This window comes from Ostrinia nubilalis, chromosome 8 (genome assembly GCF_963855985.1).
Source record: "Ostrinia nubilalis chromosome 8, ilOstNubi1.1, whole genome shotgun sequence".
NCBI lineage: Eukaryota > Metazoa > Arthropoda > Insecta > Lepidoptera > Crambidae > Ostrinia > Ostrinia nubilalis.
Genome location: NC_087095.1, coordinates 14,050,595 through 14,068,895, shown reverse-complemented (window position 1 = coordinate 14,068,895; position 18,301 = coordinate 14,050,595). Strand labels below are relative to the sequence as shown.

Genomic DNA, 18,301 nt, shown 5'->3' with positions numbered 1-18,301 from the left:
GCTCTTATGTAATAACGACATAAAACGAGATAAAACTTACCAAATTCAAAATAAATCACTCGAAAACTCGCCACCACAACAAAACAAAACTAACAGCAAACAAACAAGCGAGCGAATCACGACATTGGCTCTGATCGGATTCATTCACTCTTTCAACGCGCCGAACATGACCGATAACAGCGCGGAAACTCCCGAATGCACATTCGGTTTCGGTAGTAGTTTCGGCAAGTTTGCCGCCGAAAACGAAACTAAACCGAAACTCGTGTTTTTACCGAAACTCAACCGAAAACGAAACCGAAACCGAACATTGGGTCGGACACTAAAACGAATATAATAATCATCCCCACATTTTACAATACAATTCAAAAACATGAACTAGAATTTTTGTAACAATTACTGGCATCCATACTCTTTTATTAAGCTCAGTTGCACCACCTAATTTTGATCGTAACTATAACGATAACCCGTATTTTTAGGAGTTTGACAGATTTTTGACGTTTGACAAAGTTAAAGTATGATGATGGTGCAATCCAGCCTAAATCATTATGGGCTGATTTTACCATCGTCGGTTAACTTTTAACTGAAGAATAAGTTTGGCACATTGACAGTTTCAGTATAGGAAATATATCAAAATGACAAGTTTATTCTTCAGTTAAAAGTTATCCGACGATGGTAATCAGCCCTTAGGATCCAGCGAAAGTAAACATAGGATAGTACCACAGATGTCTCAGCCAGACTTAACTCGTAAATACCTAACTTCGCAGACAGTTAAACTGCTACATTTACTCAACGGACCTAATGATATTGGACATTTGTAAGTAATTTTGTAAGATCAGGACTCAAGAGATCAAGTTTCAGTGAAGCTGGACGTAGAATGGATTGATTAAATTGAAGTTTTCTAAATAAACTAAATGCAGACAACATCATATCAAACTGATGTGGCATCTTCTGTCACTGTAATTTTTTTTTAAGATTATTAGTAATTTGTTAACTTATACAAAATACTCGAGTTAGCTCCTCGTACTAAGCTAAATATGCTTGTATCAGGAGTGAGCTCACCACAATAGTCGGCGGCGGGGACCGAACCCGCGTTCCCCGGATCACGAGTCGGCCAGTCCGACCCCTTCTTCACCGTTCGACTATCGTGGCTTCTTAACGAATAAGAAGAAGAAGATCTAAATTACAAAACTACTAATAAATAAGCGAATCTGATAGCTCACCATCAATATCTATAGCCTGAGCTCTGAACACCTGGCCGAAGGCACCTTCTCCGATGATATTGAACACTCTCAGGCGATGTCGCGGGAATTCCCACTCATCTGGAGGCTCCTCTTTGGTGATCGTAGTTTCTTCGGAATGCTGTAAATCCAAAACAATACTGATGAGGTTTTCTGATGATGAAATTCTTTAAATTAAAGTCCGTAAGCATAATAAAATTATTTTGATGATATACGTATAAGTTAGTTGTCATGAAATAGAATATGGACATTTTATGAAGCAAATAAAAACAGTATAATCCCCAAAGAAATGTAATATGAAATATTGCGGTTTCGTGAGAAAATGTTATTTTAAATTAATGAGAAGCAAATACATACTCGTAAATACGGTAAAATGCGAAATAATGATAATTTCGAATTCAAAATTAGAAATTCAATACAAAAATTTAAATAAATATGCAATTAAATAAATTACTCGTACAAATATTTGCTAAGATCAATGAATTACATAAAGTTATCAATTTATAACTCTAAGACATTGAATGATAAGCATTTGAAAAAGTATCCAGGCCAAAACTGACCTGCAAGTGATTGTTGTCCCAAGACTCGTATCTATTCGAGTAAGTCCGCGGTCGGTTCCACAAGTTTATCGAAGAATCTTGGAGGACTATACCGCTCGAATCTTTGCTCTGTGGACGACAGAGATTAGTTAATAATAGGCTGTTAAAGAGTTCAGTAGTTTCATGACAGTAGAAACTCCACAAACTATAGTTCATTAATCAATTATTTTTATAGGAAACGCAAATTTGAATGGTTAAAAAAATAATTCTGAACTTCACGAAGCGCTACTTTGGTGTGGCACTGCTCATCGCTTTGGTTTCGTTTACTGATTTAAAGCTTTCAAACTCTAGTCAGTAACGGTATAATGTTAGTCTAGCCAGAGTTACGCCTGAACACACATGGATGAACTAAAAAGTAATTATCTTTACAACATTAAAATTTAACGATTCTAAGAATAAATAAAACTTTCGAATGCAATTTTTAAAACGCTTTTACTAAGTCACGAATCAATAGCTGGGATTGTATCGTTACTCAAATCATGCATGACGAACGTTTCTCTATTCTTTGAAACACTAAAAAACAGTTTAATGATGGCTGAAATCAAGTAAAAAAGATTTTACATTCCAACTTACCATGTCATCTTTTTTCGATTTTGTTTTGGTGGAATTGTTCTTTCTCCACACAAAAACTATGACAGCAACCACAATGACCACAAGGCCTCCGATCGCGATAACAGGTATGACTGCTAACGGTACATCGTTTCCTAGTGGCTGTTCATCACTTGGTTCAGATATATTACTAGTGCTGTGTCCTTCGTTGTCTAACTTCGTGAACTTCTCAGTGACGTTGTCTGTTCTTTTAGGTGGACTATTAGTTGTGACTGTTGTTGTATCAGGTACAGTTGTCGGTACTTCTATAATTTTCTCCGTTGCTTTGGTTGTGCTTTGCGTAGTTGTAGGGTACTTTGGTGGCGGCGGCAGTGATGGCAGTTCTAAGCCAGGAAACTGGTGCGATGTGCCAGGAAACGGCAGGTACGGAGGTGGATGGGGTATCGGTCTCTGGCCCAAACTGTTAGTTATTGTTGCTAACACTTCTGTCCGTTGAGGTATAAACCCATCGAATGCTGTCACCCATAATGAGTAGGAACAGTTTTCCTGTAACAAAAAATTCGTAATTGAATTCAGTTATATGTTATTATCATCATAATTGTTCTCTGTTTAATTGTTCTCTGAGTGAATTCGTAAGAGCCGCAGTTTTTATTGTTAGTTATAAGTAGTTAGTGTAAGTAGATACAGTGTACCTGCCTACAAAATAATTTATGCTATCGCATTAGGTTATTGACCTGTAAAGATAGTTTAAGTTGGTGAAAATAAATAAATAAATATTAAAAATTTTAGCCTATACTAGTCTACAGCTGATAAACCTCCTCGAACACGAGCTCCAATTATTGCCATCTATCTTTTTAGATTCATTGTTGGTTCATACTGCAGGGAGGTGTAAGTTCTAGGGAACTTTTTACAAGTGCCATTTTTTAAGCTACAGCTAATTTTATGACAAACTCCTCAATAGACTTTACCTTATCTTTAAGCGTATCGTTGACAGTGACCACTCCAGTCTGCGGATCGATGGTGAAGGGGGCTGGAGGCCCAGAGGTCTCCAAGCCGAAGGTAACATTCTGGTTCCAAGTCCGTTCCCTGTGGACCCTCGTGACGACGGAGCCCACAGGGTCTGTGGACATCGCAAACCAGTTCCGATCCACCCTGGTGATGGCTGGGATGTTGAACTCTGGAGAGAATTGAGCTGATGCTGGAAAGAGAAAACAAATTATGAGTAAAAGAATACGCTAAAAAAATTGACATTGAGAGTGATCTTACAGAACTACATTTTACGCAAAATGAAACTAATTGCTATTATGTGGGTATTTTTTTATCCACGATTCCCCATGAAGCTATTTTACTTCCTTTCACTTCATTTATGCAAATATAAACATTTCCTCGGGAAATAATATAAATTGAAACAATAAATTGGTGGTTTCATAATTTCTTCACTAAAGTAAATACATAGTATTATACCGCTCATACACATAATAAGCCGCGAGAGATTCTAAGTCAGAAAATGAAATGGTCTTCCTCATCCCCAAGACCCCAACTCAACTCATGGGCTTCTAAGAAAGTAAAATATTTAACACTAGCGGCCGCCCGCGACTTCGTACGCGTGGACCTCGTTTTACTCCATTAGGGGTGGAGTTTCGTAAAATCCGCTCTTAGCATCTATAGCGCATACATTTTAAATTTCAACTCTCTTACTTTAAACACATAGGACTTTCATAATATAAACTTCCAACCCTCCTTTTATCTCCTTAGCCCCCGTGGTTGAATTCTAATGATACATTTTCAGTATATGTACCACCACCACCACCACCACCATTTCAGCCATAGGACGTCCACTGCTGAACATAGGCCTCCCCCAATGCTTTCCATGTTGATCGATTGGAAGCGGCCTGCGTCCAGCGCTTCCCTGCTACCTTTACGATGTCGTCGGTCCACCTTGTAGGTGGAAGTCCCACGCTACGTTTTCCGGTACGCGGCCTCCATTCCAGAACCATTCTGTCCCATCGGCCATCAGTTCTGCGTACTATGTGCCCTGCCCATTTCCACTTCAGCTTGCTAATCCGTTGGGCTATGTCAGCGACTTTGGTTCGTTTACGGATCTCCACATTTCTGATTCGATCTCGCAAAGAAACACCAAGCATAGCCCTCTCCATAGCACGCTGTGCAACTGAGCTTCTGTATAAGGCCTATAGTAAGAGGCCACGTTTCCGAGCCATAAGTTATCACTGGTAACACACATTGGTTATACACTCTAGTCTTCAGGCATTGAGGTATTTTGGACAAAAATATGTTGCGTAGTTTCCCGAATGCTGCCCAGCCGAGTTGGATTCGACGATTGACCTCCTTCTCGAAATTGGACCTACCTAGCTGGATCGTTTGTCCGAGGTAGACATACCTACTTGTCGACAATCTCGAGAATTGAGCTCCCAACTGAAACTGGGTAGGGCGCAACATGGACATTCGACATAAGCTTCGTTTTGTCCATGTTCATCCTCAGGCCTACCTGTTGGGAAAATCGATTAAGGTCTTCGAGCATTGTTCCAAGATCTTCCAACGATTCTGCCATGACCATAATATCGTCGGCAAACCGATGTGTACACAGTACCACAGTGTACCAAACAGTATATGTACACCTCCACAATATCTAGAGATCATATGAGCATACATTTTAACTTTCAAGTCTCTTACTTTAAAAACCGAGGACTGCAATACAGACTTCCAACCCCCTTTTTAACTCGCATAAGGGTTGAATTTTGCAAAATTTCGTCTTAGTGACTACCTACGTTCTAAAAGGAGGTGTATTACTTACAGCGACAATTTAGTGACCTTTGAATTTATTCTGTGCCTTTGATCACCCACGGATACGATGTCCTGGGTGAGCCAAGTGGACTCTAGTTAAATTATTATTTTAGTGTCCTTTAATCATCTACAAACAAAAATTCACCTCCTCTGAATAGTCACATGTCCAATTGTTGTACTACATATTTTGATTTGTAACATTTTTGATATTTTCTAAAAACCGCAATAAACAAATTGGACATGTATGTGACAATTCAGAGGTATGATTTATTTAGAGGTGATCAAAGAACACTAAAAAAATAATTTAACTGGAGTCCACTTTGATCATCTTGGTGGTCAAAGCCAGGTGGAATAGACCATTAACCCCTATGAGAACTCTTTTGAGACTTGTAGTTTCTGAGACTTCGTGATGAGTGAGTGAGTCACTTAGTCATTCAATTACCTTTCTTTCTACTAAAATTATACGTACCTATAGTAATTATCATTAAAATCAAATAAGTAAGTACCTACCAACCTAAGTAATTAAAATAAAGACCCTACCAAAAAATTAACAAATTACATACAGAAAATAAAAACGAAGTAATTCTTATCCTATTTAACTACAATCGCCCACGCGCCCATCCCATTTGTCCGCCGCTGAACCGCACCCTAATATTCATCTCGGTAGATGGCGGCACATAGTAAGAATTTGCAAGGAAGTTTGTAAAAAGTCACTAATTAACACTTTGACTTGCTCGTTTAAACACAGTTAATGATTCAAGTAGGTTCATACAGTGAATGGTTCAATTACATAAAATATCTTTATTTATTAAATTTTCAATATTATTTACGAACAGCGCTATTCATAGTACCTACATGTAATATTTAGTTACTAATTTACTAATGATGTCGATAGATGGCGTTTGACAGCTTTGCCTTCATGAATATTTACGTAGGTACCTCAAAAATTTTTGTCAGGCGCAAGAAGATTTTAAGCAATGACGATAGATGGCGCTTTTCCACGTCTTATGAAAATCCCAAATATTTTACGGGACCCTATTGTTTTCCAAAATAAAATTTAGCCTATGTTACTCGTGAGTTATGTAGCTTTCGAATGGTGAAAGAATTTTTAAAATCGGTCCAGTAGTTATTGAGCCTATCCATTACAACTAAACAAACAAACAAACAAACAAACAAACAAACAAAGTTTTCCTCTTTATAATATTAGTGTAGATAAAAACTGCTTACTCTTGTCACAAACTTTAATCAAAATTCCTACGAAGGAAAAATACAATACTTTTATTTTATCAGAACAGACCATAGCACACACAGGTTACCGGTAAGTCACCGAATAAAAAACAAACGAACGACTCACCAAATGAAAAAGTGGGTAAGTTTTTAAGTATTTTTCTATCCGTTATCTAGTAGGTACCCATAATGCAAGCTTTGCTTAGTTTAGGACTAGAGGCGCAGTGTATTGTCCAAGGATATTTCTTTATTAATAAAAAGTAGACCTACGATTTTACAATGTATGATGTGCTGACTTCTTCAAGAATTACTTTTTTCATTGTAGCTCAAATGAAAATATATTATAGGTAACTTAGGACAAATGTAGGATTTATGAAAGTACTAGCTTTTGCCCGCGGCTTCACCAGCGTGAAATTTAGTGTCACAGATCGGCATAAATTATAGCCTATATTATGTTATTCTGGGTTACAAACCATAATACTGTAAAGTTTCAACAAAATCCGTTCAGTAGTTTTTGCGTGAAAGAGTAACAAACATCCAGACATCCAAACTTTCGCATTTATAATATTAGTAGGATTTTGTAGGTATTGTGAAAAGTCCTTACGTAGGATGAGCTTATGATTTTCCTATGACAAAGAAAGCTTTTATAGGTACCTAATTTTGTCAAGGTACCGACTTGGTAAAACGTTTCGTTTGAAAAAGTATTTTATAAAATTTTATCAGTAGACAACACAACATATTTTATTCGTTTCGTACTTTTGTTCTTAAACAAAACTCTACCGAAACGGCTTGACTGATTCTTATATAATTGTGTGTGTATAACTATTCAGTAGGTCTAAGAATAGGACGTTATTTATTTATTTAATACTTTTATGCCAAAATTTTAATATAAGGCATACATAATAATGCATTCTAATCCAGTTTACCTTCGAGTTATGCAGAAAAATTGGTTTGGCGGTATAACAAAAAAAAAACAACAGAAAAACAAATATGCTAACCTTAAACTATTTTTCATACCCCTAGGTGCAATACAACGTTTTATGGATTAGCTAGTATTAAAAAAAACTCTAAATGGTCAACTAAACAAAATTTTCCCAAAGTGTGAACAATCATCCATAGGCGTGTGATGATTTTCTATTTTTCTACTTACATAGTTTCACGCATATGCTATGCATAGCGATAACCCGTGAACAAACTTTAATAGCTACACCGCATTCTCACGGAAACAAATGAAAGTATACCTATAAACTAATCAATGGGCTACATACTATGGTATTTAGTGAAAACTGTGTACCTACCATGAGTTTACGAAAAGTGTGCTCGCTAGCGAGTACGTCAAAAATCTTTATGAAGATTTTGTTTCTTGAAAGTAGCCGCTAGGGGCGCTGAACAAGTAATGTCATTTTTTTACGCAGTCGCTAGCGAGCACGCCTAACGTAAACTCATGGTAAGCACACTGGTAATGGAAAATCGTATGGTGTTTGTTAAGTAGAACAAAGACGCTCTTACACCGGTAATTTCACCAAATTCCTTTAGGAAAAACAATTCCGATCATTATAATTTATGCCACGACCTTTTAAAGTATTATAGTATCACGGAACAATTAAGACAATCTCGTCTCCTCACATTTATTCGTGTATACTAATATCATAAAGCTTTTTTGAATAAAATTACCCAAGCATTTTCAGCAGTTGGAGAAATCAAACACAATATTGCTAAAATAATGGCAGCAATATCATGGAGATATTGACGAGGAAGAATTTGATTTTGTTCAATTTACCAGTGAGGCAATATTATGTAATTTATTGTTATCGCGTTTTGAAATATTTTATTCGACTATATACATATAGTTACTTTATTAGAGCTAAACAAAACACAACGGGTCTTGCACCTGTCGTAAAAACATAAATTGGATAGTTACGTTAAATTACTATACGAGTATAAACTAGAAAAACATCTGTGTATAAAAAAGGTCACTTTAAAGAGACAACATTGCATGTAGAGTGTGAATTAAAACGATATTAAAAGAGCAACGTCAGGGAAATATCAATAGAGATCGACAGATAAAGTTACAATTTCTGGACCGTCGTAAAAAAGAAGGTTAATTATTTTGGATCAAATTGCATTTTCAACAATTAAAATTTACGTATTAATTGATACTTACACACACTTTCAAGTGTTGCGTAACTTGTTGTTTAATGTCTTTTGTCGTAATACAATGCTTTTAGGTAAATATTTTTTATAACTATGGTAATAAAAAAATATAATTTCATGCACTTTTCTCTTTCAAGAAATTAATCCGGTTAGGTAATGTTTAAAAAGCTTTGCTTTCATAATCCTAGAAAATTCAGTTATCGGATTCGGCTCGAAAAAGTAGCATACGTCCACAGTTTGAGAAACAAAGAAATAAAAGTAACTATAGCGGCTGCCCGCGACTTCGTACGCGTGGATCCCGTTTTACTTCCTTCATCTATCTTACCTGGTTTAGATTTTTTCATACAAATGTTTTTACCTGCTAACTCCCGTCCCCGTGGGAATTTTGCAATATCCTGTTGTAACTAAGCTTTAAGTTTACTAAGGTACCTGCATGCCAAATTTCAAGCGTCTAACTTAAGCGGTTTAGATTTTTCATACAAAAGGATTTTCCCGCTAATTCCCGTTTCCGTGGGAATTTCGGGAATTCCTTTCTTAGTGCACCTCTACGGTACCTAAGCTACGTCCCTTCCAAATTTCAAGCTTAGCTTAGCAATAACTTTTCTACATTAATTCCACAATTGAGTGCTTTAAGGCTGTTCCACAAATAGAGTAAGTAGTGCTTGGATTTCAAACTGTCTAACTGACACTCAGTTCATAAACTAGTAAATTAAATAAAAGTCAGAGAGAATTGACTGGATTTCTTGTGCTTACTTCCTTTAATAACTAGTTCAAAATATCGTATTGAAAGAGTGTTTTAATATGGAATTTTAGTATACTTGGAATAAAGCTTAATCCAAGATATTAAACTCCTTTCCAAGTTATTAAGGCACTTTATTTAGAAAAAATGTTTTTATTATGAATCATTTTGGATTACGTACGTCACATTCTTGTACTTCATCATCATCATCATCATCATTTCAGCCGTAGAACGTTCACTGCTAGGCCTCCCCCAATGCTTTCCATGTTGATCAATTGGTAGCGGCCTGCGTCCAGCGCTGGTGGTAATTCATGTACTTATTATGGCATTTACTATGCAACGTCCTATCCAAACAAGGCACAGTGATTGTTCAAATCTACTTCCTTCTGGGAATCCAACTCAGAACTTTCAGATCGAGTCTACCATCTCTCTAACTCTCTCAGTTCACGTAGCAACATTTAATACCAACAAAGTTGGTTTTATGAACAGTTACTCCAAACGATCGGGGGGCGTATTGGGTAATGAGGACAATATTAAACACTGTATTTACCGAAAGACTATAACAAAGCTCTTTATTGCTTTAACAAGTTACGAACCTCGGTCTATAATTCTTAACGCCCCAAAATATAGACACGGAGCCAGTGAATCATACAAAGATTGAGATTTTAAGTTTTATTACTATTATTTGAGGCCGTGGAAAAGAAAGTGATGATGAAATTCAAAGGTTATAAAACAACGTGTGAAGTGAAGACCAAAAACCTTAATGTGTGTGTCTGTTATCTTTATGAATCGTATTGATTGTCCAATTCTCAATGATTTATTGCTTCCATTATGAATTTAAAAACAAGGACATTATAGACCTTGTAGAGCACGGCAATTATTATCTGAGATAAGTGTAATAAATAAGCTGTTACTAACGTTAAGGTAGTATGTTTTATTACAATCAATTGAATCATTATTTTGCGTCAAAAGTTAAGAAAAGTTACAGTAAGATGGCGCTTACCTTACGAGAGTACATTATCAACATTATTGTATGCTTTATTTCACTACAATCAGTTTAGTCGTTTGCGTGAAAAGGTAAGGAAAGTAGGAAAATTATTTATAAGAGTTACCAAACTACAATGTTACCATGTTCTCTACTACTACGTACAGTAAAAAAATCCTTCTCCTTCGAACCATGGTTAGTTTAGCTCTGTTATTGAGACCCAAACAAGGCTGAACCGGTTTGGTATCTCACCACGTGGTCCACATTCCGAATCAGACCTTGTGACTCAAAATATACAGTCATCTACATAAAGCAACTGAGTTGTAACATTGGCATTGTTTTGTGATTTAGACTTGGGGGTAACGACAGCAGACTTAGTATACCTTTGTTGCAACTATGCAACATACATAGGGTACCTATTTATGCTGTACTGTACTAACAGAATCTATTAAAACTACTTTAGCTTGATGTAATATCGTCATCGTCACTACAAAGTGTAGGCTCAAAGAGTGTTAAAACTTATTTTTCAATGGACATTTTAATGAATTAATAATATTTAATCTATGCAAATTGACTTCACTTAAACGTTGCGAAATTAATTGATTAGAAAGAAAATATTTAATTTGGCACTAAATACAATTAAATAATAGCCATTGGATACATAATCTTGTTTATTGCATATTTATTAACACAATCAATTAATTAGTGTGCCAAAAGGGACTCCTGATTATTCTGATCGCTTAGATTTTTGACAGTTTAGGACCTAAAACTTTAGGTATACTCCTATTAAGGTTTAAAAATTGAAAAAGTTCATTAAACTTCCTGTTATTTTATGGTATGGGTTATAAAAGCTGCGGTCACAACCGTATCTTCAGACTTTATGAGTCGCCATAGCGTCCGAGCTTTCAATATCGGATAAAATACCTAATCAAAATTCAAGGACATGCAAAAGCTTTCAAAGCGCGAAAACATGTTTTGGCAAACTTAATTTTGAAAGCCACACCTGCCGTCTGGAAAGAAGTGTTTTCAATTCACAGTTAGTTTAATTCCAGTGACTCTATATCTTATACCTACTCAAGTGAAAAGGAGCAATTGGTTTTCTTTTCAAATAGAAAATTTATGTTAAAAAATAAACATCTGCCAATTTTGGCATTTTGGGTAAAAAAAGAAAAGCTCATATTCAATGTAAATTAAGTCTTTATTTTATAATTTGTTAAAATGTCTTAATAATAATCATTTTGTGGTAGGTTGAATGTATAATTTAGTAGAAATAACTATTAAAATCACATAAAAATCGACCAAACCATTGGAAAATTAGAGTAATTTGCTCATAGCATTGTCATAATTATGTTTTTACTAGCTTTCCGCCCGCGGCTTCGCCCGCGTGGAATTTTGTCTGTCACAGAAAAACTTTATCGCGCGCGTCCCTGTTTCAAAAACCGGGATAAAAACTATCCTATGTTCTTTCCCGGGACTCAAACTATCTCTATGCCAAATTTCATCAAAATCGGTTGCGAGGTTTAAGCGGGAAAGCGTAACAGACAGACAGACAGACAGACAGACAGAGTTACTTTCGTATTTATAATATTAGTTGGGATTTCGTTCATTTAAAATTCAAACTGAGAATAACGGTATAATTAATAGTAATTCGATACCTAGAGTACATTATTAAGAGAGACGCATAGTGATAAAACTTAACACGTAACCGTATTAATGATAAAACTTTTGTCCCATATTTATTATGGAAACATCGATCGAATAACGAATCGTAAACACGTAAGAAAAAGTTATGCTATTGTCCCGAAGCAGTGGTGGGGTTAATATTGGGACGTGTAAAAGTGCTTTTTAAAAGCCTATTTGCAAAAATAAATGAATTTTATGAATTTTATTTTATGTATAAGTACCTATGTATTTTTTTAGATGCTGACTATTAGTATACCTACTTACAAGATATTCAAATTTATCTGTTGAATATTATTATTATTATTAGAAATGCAGCCAGCATCCTCGTCTCTTTGCCTCGCGGACACACTTTTACTTTTAAGTAGTAAGTAAGTTTATATTATTTTTTTGTTTAGAGTTAAGTTTGTTTTTATTTGAATAGCCGAATAACATGAAAAATAGAGCCCTTATTCTACATTTGGATAGCCCTTTTTAATCCTATACCCTTTAAATCAACCTTTTTACTTATGTTTCTAAATTATTTATTTGATTTTAAATCCTAGAAAACAAGCGTTGTCGCAAAAAATAACCATTTATTATGGTCCAGTTTTAATTTCAAAGCTTTCCAGACAGGCCGTCCACACGTGATAATGATAAAATTTCTCTGTCCCGCATTATTTGTTATGAAACACCGATCGAATTCATAAACACAGTAACGTTACGTGTCCCAGCCGTAATCCAAGGCTGAGTGAAAGTGTGAGGTCACGACTTTCACCGGTGTTTGCTTAAGCACGTCCCTTTCCAATACCATATTGTTTGAGAGAGACAGACGCATTGTGATTTCGAGTCGAGACGGCTGGGTTTTAGTGGGTTAAGCGCGGAGGTTGAGGCATCATTCATTTTTAATGTCAGTTTAATGTCAGTTCACTGGTGATGGTGCATGCAACCATGCGAAAAATGAAATAAGTATTAAAACGAATGTCGAAACCTCGATAAAATCAACACGAACTTAGTGCATGTTAATTAATATCCTTATTTACCTTACAAAAACATAAATGCTGACGCCAAACGAGCAGAATTTCTGTAGCGTAATAAATGTTCAAGTTCCAACACATTTTGCGTCGTTTTGAAGTCCATACAGTATGTAAACTCAAAAAACGCGTAATAAGCGCTTGTTTGGCCTTAGTCTTAACATTATCAATGCATTCGTAGAAACACTAGGGGAATAACAACATAAATATCTAAAAATAGTAGTAACAAAAATACCGTTTGACCCAGTAAGGAAAGTGACCATAAACACGCGATGTTTTGGTAGAATTCCCGATACTATCTTGGCCGTGAAACCTTCGCTGAAAACCGATGCCTATCTCTAATTAGATTTTATCAAGGAAGAAAGAAGAAGCCCAATTTTGTTAAAAAAATCAAAGCCAGTAACTGATTAACGCCCGTATTCACAAACGATGCTTGCTTAAATGAAGCAGCAAATCGAACGCACAGCGTTGAATAGAGCTCTGTGATTGGTTCGTGTGTCACCCTGTGCGTCCACGCGCACTGTGAGATCTCATAGTAATGTTAGTGAATACGGGCGTAAGAAGTATTTAGGGGAGACCGAGGTGAGTAGTAACATAGTAGAGTTGTAACAGAAAGATTTGTGACATTGTTGACTTTTGGAAACCTACTAGCTTCAGCGAGCTCACAACGGCGCGTATTTATTAGCTCGAGACTTGAACTAAAAACGCGCACTGTTACGAGCTCGCTAGTAGTAAATAAGTTCAAAAAAATCGCCAATGTTACAACCCTCCTTTGTTACAACTCACCTCGGTCTCCCATAAAAACAATATCTTGATAGGTTTAGGTAGGTACCAATATTATGTAAACGAGTCAAACCATAACTCGGTTATACTATAAAGTACCAATTAGACCTTGGGACGATTATTCAATGCCATAACCCGAACCACCTGCTATAGCCTGGCCAATAACGGCTCGAGCCTTGTTGCTTCAAATTTGCAACAAACGCAGACTATCTTACAAATAGATACCGCTTTGACTTTTTTATTAAGTCTTCATTTGAATATGAAATGTTTTAATTTGTACCTATTTTTCCTGGACAGTTTATGTATTTGTATATCCGCTCTATCTTACTATCATCCATAGCTGTTTTCAAAGTAATTGCGTACCAAAAAGATGCGTCTGAAGCGGCCTTTACATCTAAATCTATAAAAGCGAAAGGTCACTGATTGACTGACTGACTCACTCACTCGTCACGAAATCTCCGAAACTACAAGTGCTAGGAGTCTCAAATTTTGCATGGGGGTTCCTTTTAGAACGTAGGTGCTCACTAAGACGGCATTTTGCTAAATTCAATACCTAAGGAGGTTAAACGGGATCCACGCGTACGAAGTCGCGAGCGGCCGCTAGTCTTTAATATCTCCATGAGATTGTAAAAACAAATTCTTTTAAAACAAAACAGTACTCATTATTATTTCCAACACTTGAATCAACTTGATTGTTGATAAAAAACACGCTCCCATGTTTTGGTCTGTGAGCACGTTCAACCAGAGGCTCGCTATACTCGTAAAGTCTAGCAAGAGCTTTACAGCCAACATGATTTTAAAAAATCATCATTAATTAGCCCCAAGTCCAATTAAAAGAACTAGTATTTTTATAAAGCGTAATATTTTTCAATGGCTCCGGGAAAAAGTAGCACATTCAACCTTATTTAAAAAAGGATTAACTGAATAAATATTTATGTACAAAAAACTTTTTCATTGTTTTTTAGTCCCGTTAACCCCTCGTGATAAACTAAATACTTGTGCTGTGTTACGAGTAGATTGACTACAGTTATTGAGGAACTATTATTGTAATCCAGCGTATGACGGGGGGGTCCAACCCGCGAATCCGCTAGTCCAACATTGATAATATCGTTGGACTTTGTCACCTCGTTTATTATTTGTTTCTCTATTGTCAATATTGAAGGCAGCATCTATTCGGCTAACTAGTCTTTTAGCCATAGGACTTTATGGTACAGCAATGTTAATTATTATGGCCGATAATAATAACTCTGTAGCGCTTATATTTCCTAGAATTTGAACGTTATATTCGTAAATAGCTCTTGTTAATAGCTGCTAGTTGATGAGATTTAATAAGCTTTCAGGTTAATGAAATTTCAGTTTAGAAATTGATTTTGTTTACGTTTGATTAAATTCTAAAGCGTTCGTCTCACTTATGAATTGACGTAAAGAAACAAGTAACAAAACGATTTTTAAAACTACATTCAAATCTCGATTTTGACTCAAGACTTGTTGGTATTATCAATCTAAATATATAACTTAAAGGTGACTGACTGACTGACATAGTGATCTATCAACGCACAGCCCAACGGCATCCGCTAAAAAAGGATTTTATGAAACTCCACCCCTAAGGGGTTAAAACGGGATCCACGCGTACGAAGTTGCGGGCGGCCGCTAGTATTAAATATTTTAGCTAGAATTTCGGGTAATCCCAAAAGAACTATGTATCATTTATCCTTTGGCAATACTCCTCGGAATTTCAGGGTCACTGATATCTTTGAATATTATGGTATCCTGGCTGACTGGCTTCCAAATCATAATAAATCTTTGATTTCGTAATATTGAAGTAAGTAGTTACTTAGTAAATAAATCATTTTATCCTTTGTTTTTTGCCCTTGATATGACGCGAATCGTCCTATTGGTATTTGCTACAGTAACTTAGACCCAATTAAAAAAAAAGAAAAATATTGTGCCAGTATCAATTACAAGATGGCTGACTTTGTATTTCAAATTCAAATATCTTTACTTTGAAGCTTAGAAAAGGAGCTTAACATTTTATTGGTCGTTTCGATATAATAAAGCGAAGAATATTTACGGTTCAATAACGATGTTTGCGGATTTAATGTCGTTGTTTACTTTGTATTATATTACACTAATGGTAAAATATTCTAAGCTGAAATTCAAGAACGGCCGGACCATTTTCGGCTCTATTTTTTTTTTAAATATTTCAACCCAGTCGTGATCCTATGCTGGTTCAATCAAACCCGGTCACCCGTTAACGGCACTATAATTACTTGTAGTATTTTGTAATTAGAAATTACTAATATTCTTTAAAAAAATAGTTACATGCTAATCTCGAAATTCACAAAAGACTGGACCATTTAAGCTATATTTGGGTATTTGCTGTGAGCTAGTTTATAATAAAAGGAACAATCATTGTAGTCCAGTCAATAAAGCATTATAGATGGAAAACTGTAGAACACAATTTCTGACTTCAGGACTTTATTTAGACTAGTTAGGAGGTGAACATAGCAAAAGTCCCCGTCCTTAGCCCTTGAGCCGCGGGGAGAGGGGGGTTTAAAGGTGCCACTTTTCGGTTTTTCGCTTAATCCTCGGAAACTATGCGTCCTAGTGACATGACTACTATGAACCAAAAAAAGCATATTCAATTTGCTACAGGTGAGATAGTCAACTTTTTTGATAAATTGTATAGTTTTCGCGGCACCTGCTCTAGAAGGTCTGTAATATTAGAAATTTTATTTTTGTCTTACATGTTCCCATCAAGAGAAAATCGACTAAATCAACATTGAGCAATCATTCTAGACATGCGGGAGCATGTTAAGCCTAGTTCCAAGGAGGGGACTGCACCGTGCGTATATTTAGACGAACCACTTTGAGCCACTATTGACTCCTCATCACTCAAAAACTACTGTGCATTAACACTTCAAATTTGGCTCATGTGTTGAGACTTGCAAGATATACATCAGCTTCAAATTTCATAAATATGCCTCAAACGGTTCTTTAGGTATTGACGTCCAAAAATCTACATGTCTGACCTATATACCAAATAAAAAACCAGTTAAATTTAACATTTCACAGGTGATAGATAGATTTTAGTGTTCTAAATGTCGATTTTTGAACGTCAATACCTAAATAACCGTTTGAGGTATATTTATGAAATTTAAAGCTGATGTATATCTTGCAAGTCTCAACACATGAGCCAAATTTGAAGTGTTAATGCACAGTAGTTTTTGAGTGATGAGGAGTCAATAGTGGCTCAAAGTGGTTCGTCTAAATATACGCACGGTGCAGTCCCCTCCTTGGAACTAGGCCTCCCTGCCGGCTCAAGGGCTAAGGGCGGGGACTTTTGCTATGTTCACCACCTAACTAGGCTAAATAAAGTCCCGAGGTCAGAAATTGTGTTCCACGGATTTCTCTCTACACCGTCGTTAAGGCATTCATTGACTAGACTATTGTTTCTAGCGATCTTATGACTCTATGACACAGTACTACTTAGTTCAACCTTTAACCGAGATTTATTTTCACACTAATTTGTTACGGATTAGATAAAGAATATCTTCAAAATCATTCCTAATTACTTTCTTCTTACTTTGATTTATCACTTTCCTACTGGAACGATCTTATCTTTAAACTCTATTTTTTTCTGATTTTTACTTTTTAACCGCGTTCGGGCCCAAATGCGTTTTATATTTTCCCAGAACGAACTTAACCTTCACTTATTTAAGTAGTAGTATATGATGTACACATAATGGTTTAAGTACATAATATACTCACAATATGAAAACGATTTACACACGCACAAAATCGATGGCCTGTGCCATTTTTTTAGTTTTAGTTAACAAATTATGTTAAAGCATAATAATATAATATTAACAAAGGAAGTAGGTAAGTATTACCTTATTTTTGCGCTACAACAAAGAACAAAAGAAAACGAACATTCTGTGAACTCGTTGTTAATTAACCGTAAAGCATAACTTAATTAGGCGTTATTAATTTAAAGTAGCACTTATTATAATTTATATATCGCTTGTTAATTTTAGTATTACCTGCTATAATTCAATGTTTGTCGGCTTTTTTTCAAACTAACAGGAATTCTAAATAAAAGATAATTGTTAAATATTACGTTATTTTATGAAATATCGAGGTTACATAAATTATCGCCGCGCCTATTAAAAGGGGCTAAAAGGCACCGGATAATGTCTTTGATAAAATCTAATCAAATTAACATTTAAATACCAAGGAATAAAGATGTATTTTAAAGAAATGCTAAGGTAAATAGGTTTTGCGACAAGGTATAATTACATACTCGTAAAAGATAATTTATTGCAATGTTGTTTCCTTTGCCAGTGTACCTATGTAGATTATTAAAATTCTGAAATATTATGATAACTAACACTGATTCACACAAATGCATACCAATCACTTTCCAAGTATCGCAAGCGACGTAAAATAACATGTTTTGGTACCTTATCACAATTTCTATCAGAATTAGGTGGCTGCGTCCGCAAGAAAGCCCACATACCCCGTCTAGACGT

The 18,301-nt window shown here is 35.7% G+C and overlaps 1 protein-coding gene across 3 annotated transcripts in view; it reads right to left on the bottom strand.

The window, feature by feature from the left end:
* LOC135073998 (tyrosine kinase receptor Cad96Ca) overlaps positions 1-18,301 on the bottom strand; it is a 115,955-nt gene that overhangs the window by 28,603 nt on the left and 69,051 nt on the right. For 2 of the 3 annotated variants that reach the window (XM_063968285.1, XM_063968286.1), the window contains exons 3-6: positions 3,355-3,584; positions 2,411-2,932; positions 1,799-1,906; positions 1,221-1,359 (exon numbers count right to left, since the gene is read on the bottom strand). In XM_063968285.1, coding sequence (XP_063824355.1) covers positions 1,221-1,359; positions 1,799-1,906; positions 2,411-2,932; positions 3,355-3,584 — 999 coding nt within the window. The remainder of the gene's footprint in view (positions 1-1,220; positions 1,360-1,798; positions 1,907-2,410; positions 2,933-3,354; positions 3,585-18,301) is intronic. The other variant, XM_063968287.1, reaches the window with a different exon arrangement.